This window comes from Fopius arisanus, unplaced genomic scaffold, assembly GCF_000806365.1.
Source record: "Fopius arisanus strain USDA-PBARC FA_bdor unplaced genomic scaffold, ASM80636v1 scaffold00102, whole genome shotgun sequence".
Taxonomy (NCBI): domain Eukaryota; kingdom Metazoa; phylum Arthropoda; class Insecta; order Hymenoptera; family Braconidae; genus Fopius; species Fopius arisanus.
Window position 1 is genome coordinate 340177 of NW_011887841.1, and position 10852 is coordinate 351028.

A 10852-nucleotide genomic window follows, 5' to 3' on the forward strand; every position below is an offset into this window, starting at 1 on the left:
TTTATCAGAAAAATTTTCACAGAAACGGAAATTTAGCAGAAGATTCAGTCAGCTTCCACAGAAATTTTTGGAAATGTCTCATTCTGTTTAAATTATTTGATAATTAACAAAATGTTTCACTTTTGTGAAAATTCATGGAAAAATGTAATAAAATATAAATAATCCGATGAATTTTGGGTAAAACGGAGGAGAAAATTCTTAAACTCCACTCGAAAATTTTTCCCCTCGTTCCCTTAAACATATTTTCCTTGAAATTGCCACCATGAGTAATTGTGAACTGTCCCAAAAATTTAGGCAAAGCGTAAAATATGTGCGAGAAAAATTACTTGAAATTCAAAATTGCGATAAAAAATCATTACACCTTTAGTCCCGACTATTCATGCCCACACGATTGCTGCCTTCACAAAAATCGGTCTTCCCAATCGGCCCACAAATCTCAATATTTGCAAATGGTTTCACTTCTTACCGCCTTTAAAGGCAAATTAACGCACCATGATGCAATACCGTACGCGGGTCATGCGTTCGAAATGCGAATGGTGCAACGATATACTTTGTTAAAAACGAAAGAAATAAAATCCACCAGAAGACAAAAAAACCAACACATAAATAAAGTAGAACACCGAGTAAAAGGTCTAATTACCGGAGACACTTAGAGAACAATAGATCGACACTTCACGTCATAAACACCTTGAGCCCACGGATAATTTTTTCGGATTAAACCAGAATAAAATGCACGAGCAAGTGAAAATCATCAATAAAATCATCAATAAAATCATAATTTCCCACGTTGGAGTATCGTTCAGCGAAAATTGCGGTATTAAATTGTCGTTGGGAATGAAATTGCAGGGGGATTGTAAATGCCGTAATGGTTTGAGTAAAAAATACTCGATATATGTATCGAGACTGAATGGCTTGGCATTATGTGGAATTGAAGGTGTGTCTCGAGATCTCGTTCCTATCAATTTAAAGTACACGTAATTTGGAGTAACATAAAGGCGAGGCCTTGTTAAATGCGCCGAAGAATCGCGCCAAGTTTTTAGGAAAAGAGTTGCTAAATATTTCTCGTTAATTGATTATAATTAATTATTCATACTTCAAATTGTTCCTAGAAAAATGTGAAACAGTGGTGCGATTTTTATACGTCACTTGCTGCCCTCGGATTCCGATGGAAAGGTCGTCGATTGCCATTCAAGTTGATCGTTTGAGAAAGTTAATGTAATCCAAATATTACCGCAATTTTTAATATTAAAAGGAATTTTTTATGCGGGTAGATTGAAACTGAAATTAAAGGCGTGTCTCGAGATTTTATTCATTCAACCTAGAGGATGCTGGGGCAATAAAAATTGTCCCATTCTAAATCGTTAACATTTTCCTATTTCTAAACGTAAATGACGAGTTAAATATTTGGAATAATGCAAAACAATGGAAAACAATTTAAAAAATATTCTTTCTAAACCATCAACTCAGGCATTCAATCTGATAATAATTAACTGATTTTTAAGGAGGCGCTCATCATTTCAAGTTAAAGATTATTAAACCAATTGCAATAAAAACATTAACCCCCCCCCCCCCCTACAACTAATTTAGAACAGATAATTGAGTAATTTTCATGAGTCATTAAATAATAAAAAAACGAGAAAACGTATTTATTATATTTTTCACGTCAATCCCGTCGTAAATTTTCTAGAGAAAATGAAAGAAACGTGAATTTTGGTGGTAGAACATTGAAAATGGAATCATATAACGAGAAAATTCCAAGGTGAAGAGTTATTGAACGATCACTAATTATTCAAGCCTCTAGTTATTCCTGACTTGTGTGAAGCCGGCTGTCAATATAAGTGTTCATTTATTGCTACAATTATTCCTCTCGATGCGGCGTGACGTTTCCACCCTGTGATCAATAGTATTGATTCAATACGATTCTACGAGCAGTTGAACGAACTTGTCGGATCATTATTGCAAATTATGTTAAAGCCCCCAGTAATTGCATTTGAGATTAACGACTTAATTGGTCATTACTGATGACTAGTCTGTCATTATTACCCTTAAAATATGAGACAATGGATTTTTTAGATGGTATGATACATGATTGCCATTTTCCTTTCACTTGGAGAAAATCCCTGAGGCTTTTGATTTTCGATTAGAGTTAATATATTTTTTGCTATTTGCAGGAGCTACATTACGACTAACTCCTGGCAGAATGTGCAATGATCTGATGGATTAAGGAGTACTGAGTAATTTATCATATATGACAGTTGACAATGACAAAATACATGTACTTGTTACAGGACATGTATGTAAATTATTATTACTGGCGTTTAGAACCCGTTTGGGGGAAATCGCAAGGCTAAACTGGGCGATGGGAGCATGAGTAATTCGGCGGAAATAACATGGTTGATTTCATTGAAGGGCAACACTTTTTATTGAACGTCTAAGAATTGTTTGTTCATGTTCGAAAAGACAAGGTTAAATTAAAATTTTTTATCACTCAGATTTATAGAAAATGAATAAATCGTAAAATAACACATTTTTGATTAAAAAACACGTTTTTCAATTTCCTTTTAATTCAGAAAATTAGAATTATTTAACACAAGTTTTATAGTTTTTTATATTGAATTTTGATGCACATCGTAAAAATTTAACCCTTTAGTATTTTGGATTGGGTAGGAATTGGAATTTGGTAGGGCAGGATAATTGTTGATGTAATTTTAAAAAATGCCATTTGTTGGTAGAATGATTGATGAGGTCATCGACCAAGGACCTTCGCAATTCTGCAACAACCGGATCAAAGTGATCTATATTGGTTGAATTGTGTTGATCAAAGAAAACAAAATGTCCAGTAACGTCAGCACTTTCTCGCATGCAGATTCCAATGTGGTGAACCCCGGGTCTCTCTTGGTTGCACCAGGTAGGTGAGGAACCGGCACGTGAGAAGGGTTTATTCTCCCGGCGAATGTTGATGAAAAGCCACACATGTGTGCATGATAAACCGGTGTATGCTTTCGATTGGAGCCGATTGTCTCTGGTCCCTTCCCAACAATCCCCCAGCTAGCTACCAATTCCTCCAGTTCTTGTGCCTCCAACATTTGAGAATTAGATCCGCTGTAGTTCAGTCTGTGAAACTCTGTGTTAACCGGTGTTTCATTCACCAGAGTCTTTCTGGGCCTCTTTTTGTCTCTCACTTATCACACTTTTTTGACAAGCCATCAGCGGATTACTGAATCACACTGTTACTCACATAATTTAACCGGCCAACGTCATGAGGTAATTTTAAGAAAAACCTACTAGTCACTCACTTGGGACGCGTTTTTGTTCAGCTATTGGGCAACAATTTATAGTGAATAAATCATCCAAATTTCGAATTCAATCTACGAATTTTGGAGATCATTAGTTCTAGGGGAATTTTTAAAAAATTATAATTCTAGGGTAAAAACTCCCGAAAGTACAATTTATTTACTTTTTATTTCACTGTAACCTGTCGATTATTTCTTATTTATCCAACTGTAAATTTGCAGTAAAATTAACGTAGACGATGTGATAAAATGAAAAAAGATGTGAAAAAAAAAGATATAAATTTTTCTCCACGCAAGCTTTACCGATCGACCTGGTGGTTAATGTCAGGATCACTGATTATGGTATTTCATGAACAATGGAATCTCGAGCATTGTTCTACTCCATTTATCGCTAATTGTGACTGTTCCATTAAATTGTAATGAATGAAAATGACATTGTGGGTCGACGATGAGATATAATCGGGTATTCGTGTAATAAAGAACTTTCAGTATCCATTGGCGGTCACGCAAAGGCAATATGTATCTGTCCATTCTTTATTGTTATGAAATGTCGAGTAATCGAAGATAGAAAGTAATTCGTTCCGCACCGGCATTCGATAGAATTATTCATTGCGAGTGAATTAATGGCACTGGAATAATGCAAAATGTGGTATTTGCGAAGGCGAGATTCAATTATTAATTCAATTCAATTTAGAAACCAAGTCATCTGGAATCACTTGAGGTAATTTAATTACGGGATAATTAAGGATGAATGAACGAGATAAATTGTTTTTCCGGGTTTCGTAACTTCACTTTGGGCCCATTATTTCCGAATGCCTGGGTAGTTTGTATACCGAATGGCCACTTCAGGATACGAACTCGGGGAATAGGTGATAAATTCACGTGCGAAATTTATTTCAGAACCTTTATGCTACGCGTTCTATATCTTTGCATGAGAAAAGAACGAGGTAGAAAGGAAAACATGCGCTTTCTCACAGTAAATAATGCCAGGGAAAAATGAGAACGTTTTGTAAAAATGTATGATTTAGGAGCTGTTCGTCATACTACTCCTGAATCATATATCATGCTAAATCGAGAAATGAAGGACTTGAAAGAGTTGAAAGTTGCAAGTGTCGTTAATGGGCCAAGGAAAATTGTTAGAAAATTCGAAGATAGAGATTTCGAATAATTTTTTTAACGACTGAAAATCATTCGGGATGACGTATCAAGAAAAATAATAGTATGGGCAAAAAATACGAATTTTCCAGTAAATTTCATTGTCAGAAATATTTTCTTCCTTCTTCCTGCACAGTAAGATCTGTAAAAACAATTTTATCAAGTCATTATTATTGTTTTTGTTATAATTAAGACATCGAACACTGCAATCACTAGCGGCTAGAACTTCTTTCTATTAATTTAAGGGAAAAATCCTTGAAATAAGTAAAAAATTACTTGCTTCAAGGATTTTCCTTCGTTAGATTGTAGACCCACGAGTTTCTTGAAGCAAGTGATCTTGCTGATTGAACAAGGATTATTTGTTCCCTGTGTGGGTACCGAGAATTTACTTTTCTTTCTACAGTAAACGATTCAATAGGAATTCGTCTGAACAGTTTTCAACCATATGACCGAAAAATTATAGAAAAATCTACTTTACGAATTTATGTCATCGCGGTAAAAAATAAAATGCAGATAAAAATACTTTTGAGCACATACAATTCTTTTTACACGCTTAAAAAATATGAGAGTTCCTTCATTGTTGATCACTCATTTTCAGTCCAGAAATACCGAATACCATCTAGGGATAAACAAATTACGAAATCAAAGACTTCGTCGATAATTAATTAAAATGCCGGAATTTGAAATACCATAAACACAAGAAATTCGTCCGAATTTCAGGGAATACTTGAAATAGGACGAATTCTTTTTATATTTTATAATATTGCAGGTATTTTTGAATTTTCTAAAATAATTTCTCTCCTCAGGAATTTTCTCTTCGTCCTCGGCGCGTTATTGTCATTGAGCTTTGGAGAATCAGAGGTCCTGGACACGATAGCTCACTGGCCTCTCCTGGACTTTGCCCTGCCATACGATCGAGCTTTTCTGAACGAATACCGTGCAGAGAATGTGGTGCCAACAGGATTTGCCGTTGCCTGGCACAGAATTTTTATTTCAATTCCTCGCCTACGTGCAGGAGTCCCCGCAACTCTGAGTGTGATTCCTCGGGATATACCACTTGGTAGCAGTCCTCAATTGCAAGCATATCCCTCCTGGGAATGGCACATCGCTGGTAAAGGGGAATTCAACTGCTCTTTATTGATTTCCGTTTATCGAGTTAATGTGGACAGGTGCAACAGGCTCTGGGTTCTCGATAGTGGAATAAACACCTCGATCGATGACTTCCGCGTTGTCTGTCCACCTAAACTACTTATCTTTGACCTGCAAACGGACACACTTGTGCGGTCGTATGTGTTCCCGCGCCGGGTAAGTTGATTAATTATAAAACGCTTCACATCACATCTAAAAGTTCACTTCCCCGCTTTTGGCATTTTTGCCAACAGATCTGAATTGATATTACAAATTTTAAGGAAAAACTCTCTCACTTTTTTAGTTTATACTAGCATATATGGCCTAATTTTGTACGTGTGGGGCGTGATCATTTGGTATCTAAAATCTCTAAAAAAATTATCCATCATTTTTTTTTTCAATTAAATTCAATTCATAAATCGAGGAGGTACTCACTGAAATTAAAAAATTCGAAATTTTTCAAAATATATCGGGGGAGCATGAAAATCGAGGAGATATTCACTGAAATTGAAAAATTCAAAATTTTTGGAAAAGTATCAGGGGAGCATGAGAATCGAGGAGATATTCACTGAAATTGAAAAATTCAAAATTTTTGGAAAAGTATCAGGGGAACCTGAAAATCGAAGAGGTATTCACTGAAATCGAAAAATTCGAAATTTTCCAAAATATATCAGAGGAGCATGAAAATCGAGGAGATATTCACTGAAATTGAAAAATTCAAAATTTTTGGCAAAGTATCAGGGGAGCATGAGAATCGAGGAGATATTTACTGAAATTGAAAAATTCAAAATTTTTGGAAAAGTATCAGGGGAACCTGAAAATCGAAGAGGTATTCACTGAAATCGAAAAATTCGAAATTTTCCAAAATATATCAGAGGAGCATGAAAATCGAGGAGGTATTCACTGAAAATGAAATATTCAAAAAATTATAAATTTTGATTTGCAGTCCCTGAGACCACACAGTCTCCTCACGAATTTGGTCATTGATGACACATCAGCGAATACTTGTGATGACGTTTGGGTGTATTTGACGGATACAACTGGATCAGGTGAATAACTTCTGCCGCAAAATTATATGTTACTATATTTATTAATTAATAAATCATTATCTCGACATTCCAAAGAAATATCTAAACTGAGACTTGAAATGAGTCATTTTGTTAATATTTGTGTTTATGTTTTTGAATTTATTTAAATTTATGGTAATCTTTAGCTGGGCACTGAGTAATATAAATTATTCTATTAACAGCTACTGAAATAATGCAAATTCTACATATTAATATCACTATTTTATGAATTATTATTATTTCTGGTTAATTGATTATTTTAATTATGTCTTGAGATTTTATTCTGCTTTTTTGTGGGTATTATTACTGTATTAATTTAATTATTCCGTTCAGTTTTTACTGATGTTTATGTTGTTATTCTTATGTTGATATAAATTATTGATTTCGCTTATTGAAAGAGAATAAAAATTACTGAAGTATTTAGAATTGAATCCTGGGTTGTTGGATTGTACAGAAAAATATTCGAAGACAACTTTTGACTGGAATTTCAAAGGGTTTTCCGATGTTTCCCGTAAAATCGTTACTTCTCAAGTCAATTAAGAAATTAATCCACCGAATTTTCATCATTGATCGATAAATTTTGAATTTAAGGTCTCATGGTATTCGATGCGGCGAATGACAGAAGCTGGAGATTTCAACACGCATCAATGTTTCCAGATCCGGATTACGCAACTTATCAGGTATTTGAAATTATGAAGCTGTGATAAAACATTGAGAAATATTACTTTCAAATGGAAAACAAAAATTAATTTTTAGGGTTCATGCATCTACCATTCACCCAAAGAAATAAAACAATGGTAAAATTAGTTTTCACTTAGACCTTCAGAGGATTTAATTCGAAATTTTTCAAAATCCTCGGAATTCTAAAATTCTAAAAATCGGCTCTCATTTCCGAGTAATTTTCACAGCAACATATTCTAATTAAAACAATGCATATTATAAATGATACTTTCCACACTATTAATTTTTATTGTTAAAATTTCCACTACTGTTAATTTTTATCGTTGATAGCATCATTAAAGACTTAAAGTAGAATAGATTTTAGAATACGAATAATTACTGTAACTTCAGGGTATTCCACGAAAATTTGAAGAGTAGAACTGTGAACTCAATTTTTCAGATCGCAGGGGACTCGTTTGAGCTGTTTGATGGGATCGTGGGTCTGGCATTTTCACCACGTCAGAGGCGAGTCTACTACCAACCACTTGCGACAGACCGTATGTTCTCTGTTCCAGCGTCAGTTCTTCAGGCGGGTCCTCTTCCCTTTGGAGAACAATTGCCCGTCAGTTTGGTCGGTAGAAAGTCGAGTCAGGGACTGGCAATGGCTGTTGATACTCGTGATGACACCATACTATTCTCCCCCTTGACAGAAACTGCCATTGCTAGCTGGAATCCACATTCAAACAATCAACGGTATTTTTTATTTCTCCCTTTAACAAACAATCGTGGAAACCCTCACAATTTTTCTTTTTTTCTTTTCGAAATCAGTTGCGCTGTGAATCGGATAGTGGCACTAGGATAAATCGATTTTTTTTCAACCTTGCGTTTTCCCGAAATCATTTCCCAATCATCAATGAAGTTATCAAAATCGATTAATTAATAATTATCAAGATTACACAAAATTTAAATAGAAAAAATAATTCTCAATATTCAATAATTGAACTCGTACTCTAAAAAACAATGCAAGCCATTTTTTATGGACCTTTTAGATTTGTTCATCTGCGTCTTTATAAAAAATTTCTCTCTCTCTAACTCTGAAACGGACAAAACGGTCTTTTAATCGACTTTTCAAATTTCTTCATTATTCTCTTGCCTTGTAAAAGTTTTCCCTTCTCCGAAATACCGATTTATTTCGAAAAAACAAATCCATTCCAAATCAGAAATGTCCCTTTCTATTAACGAAGTCCACCTCTTCAATCAGTCTTTACAAGATAATCACGAAAATCTATTTTTGCAAATGATAACATCCCTTAAAACGCCATCCTCAAATTGAGGAAGATAATTTTTAATCGACATAATTTCCAACACAACTCCCTTATCGTAAACTAACAATAAAAATTTCAATAGACAATAGAGTTCTCCCTCTAAACGATCAAAACGAATTTCGAAAGTAAATCATAAATTTCCTCATACGTGTCCTCGTAAAAATATCCCCCTCCCGAGAATTCCGATCTATTTCGAAAAAACTAATCCACTCCAAATGAAACGCTTTTCCTTTCATCCTTTCGCCCTGACGAAATCAATACCTGAAAAAATTGACAATGAAAATAAATGTTAACGTATGGTACTTGTTCAATCTTCCACAGGATAATTGCATACCAGCCGGAGCAATTCCAATTCGTTGCAGAATTGAGATTGGTTGATCGAGACGACGGGAATATCTGGCTGCTTTCGACGCGTTTCCAGAAATTCTTCAACCGACGAGTTAACAACCAAGAGATAAACCTAAGAATTTTAAGAATTCGTCCAGAAAGTCGCGACCACTCACCAGTTCCCCACCGCCTTGATCCCTACGCCCTTAACTTATACAACAACACTCTTCCGCTTTGAAACGACCTCGCCCGATATTTACCTTAACTAGAAAGTCCATTCAAATTTATTTAATCAGACGACATAAACTAAACGATTAGACGTCGCCGTATTTAGCAGCTCGCCATGGTATCCCAGAGGTGCCATGGGTTTCATAACAGTTCGCCATTGACTGCTGGACCGTTTGGATCAAGTTCTGCCTCTGGAAAAATTTAGTGAAATTTTTCATTAGCCGTTTATTTTTCTTTTGTATTTACATCATCAAATGTGATTCTGACAGTGAAGTGATAGAGCAGTAAAGTTATTGTCTCTGAATTCAGAGAAGACTAGAAATATCAAGATTTTAGTCAAAGTGGAATGAAGAATACGAATAAATTCTGAGGTCTTAGTGTTTCCCACGCGGTTAAAAACCTCATTGAATGTAAATCGAATAAAAAATTTGGAGAGATTCAAAAATTTTTGGTAAAAAAACGATATTTTCGTTAGTGATTTCCGTTTTCAAGATCAAGATCTCAGGATTCAAGATCATATTTACAACTGTTTTTCTGATTTCTCAATATATCGATAGAATAATCTCAGTGAAATCTACACTCTCTCAATGGAGAATGTCCAGTCTCCATTTCAACATTAAATTGTCGGTTTTCGGTGACAAACTGGTTTAGAAAAAGCAAAGAAATTTCGAATGCCTTTGCTCAGAGGTATTTTTAAATAAAAGTTTGCGGTCAGTCTTCTTCCCTCAGACATTATTTCACTAAATACCTCGAAATCGAAAAAAAAATCTGCAAAATCGTTTTGTTCATCAGATCAGTTAGCACCGAAAATTCTAATCCGTCACCTGACAATTAGTCACCTGACTAGCGATTTCTTTGAATGCCCTGATCTGCAACATCAAGACAATAAAAAAAAAACCAGTTCCCTTACTCTCCAGTGTTATGCAAAAAAATCCGCGTGATTGACAGCGAATTCCGCAGATGTTTACTCACCGACTATGTTCGAAAAAAAATTGTAGTGCGCACGCATGTTTTTTGTAATAAAAATTCATAGAAACAAACACTTTCACAAATTCACACTCCACTCCAGAATTATCACTGACGGGTGAAACTAATTCGCTGTTTGTTAGTGCGTTCTGGCACGTATTTCATTCACAATTAATGGTGCTGTCAGTGATTTTGTAATTGTAATCATCTTGATAGTTGGAGAATCAGGAAAATCACTGATACCAGTGGGTTATCCTTTCAAGGATGCCAAGTGTATCCAACGATTATTCAACTCTGTCGGCAAACATATCACAATCTGTCGTTCAAGTGTCACCGGAAGTATGCAGAAGTGTCTCTGGTTTTTGTTATTTGTCTGTTCTGCATCGGTGATCGGTGCTGGAAAATTGCAAGTATTGTACGAGTGGTCATGGATCGATTATCTGTGGGAGAGCGATGCACACAAGGCAGCCGCTATTACTGCGGGCCAGTACAATTACACAAAACCAGTCATCATTGATGTTGATGTTTGGAAAGGAAGGAGGAAAAACTACCGGAACAGTCAGTGACTTTTTTTTACTCCAGAGATAATCCGAATTCCACTTGAAACTTTGTGTCAACTACAGTATACCGAAATGAGATCAGTAGAATATCATATTGAATTGAATTCTTTCATTTTTGTAGTCAATAATCAGTGGGACTGACA

The 10852-nt window shown here is 35.2% G+C and overlaps 1 protein-coding gene across 1 annotated transcript in view; it reads left to right on the plus strand.

The window, feature by feature from the left end:
- The first annotated feature begins 3083 nt into the window (after positions 1 to 3083).
- yellow-e (L-dopachrome tautomerase yellow-e) overlaps positions 3084 to 10852 on the plus strand; it is a 12455-nt gene continuing 4686 nt past the window's right edge. The window contains exons 1-6 of the mRNA XM_011312478.1: positions 3084 to 3264; positions 5255 to 5753; positions 6523 to 6625; positions 7235 to 7323; positions 7764 to 8056; positions 8950 to 9189. Of these exons, the coding sequence (XP_011310780.1) occupies positions 3260 to 3264; positions 5255 to 5753; positions 6523 to 6625; positions 7235 to 7323; positions 7764 to 8056; positions 8950 to 9189 (1229 nt within the window). The 5' untranslated portion in view covers positions 3084 to 3259. The remainder of the gene's footprint in view (positions 3265 to 5254; positions 5754 to 6522; positions 6626 to 7234; positions 7324 to 7763; positions 8057 to 8949; positions 9190 to 10852) is intronic.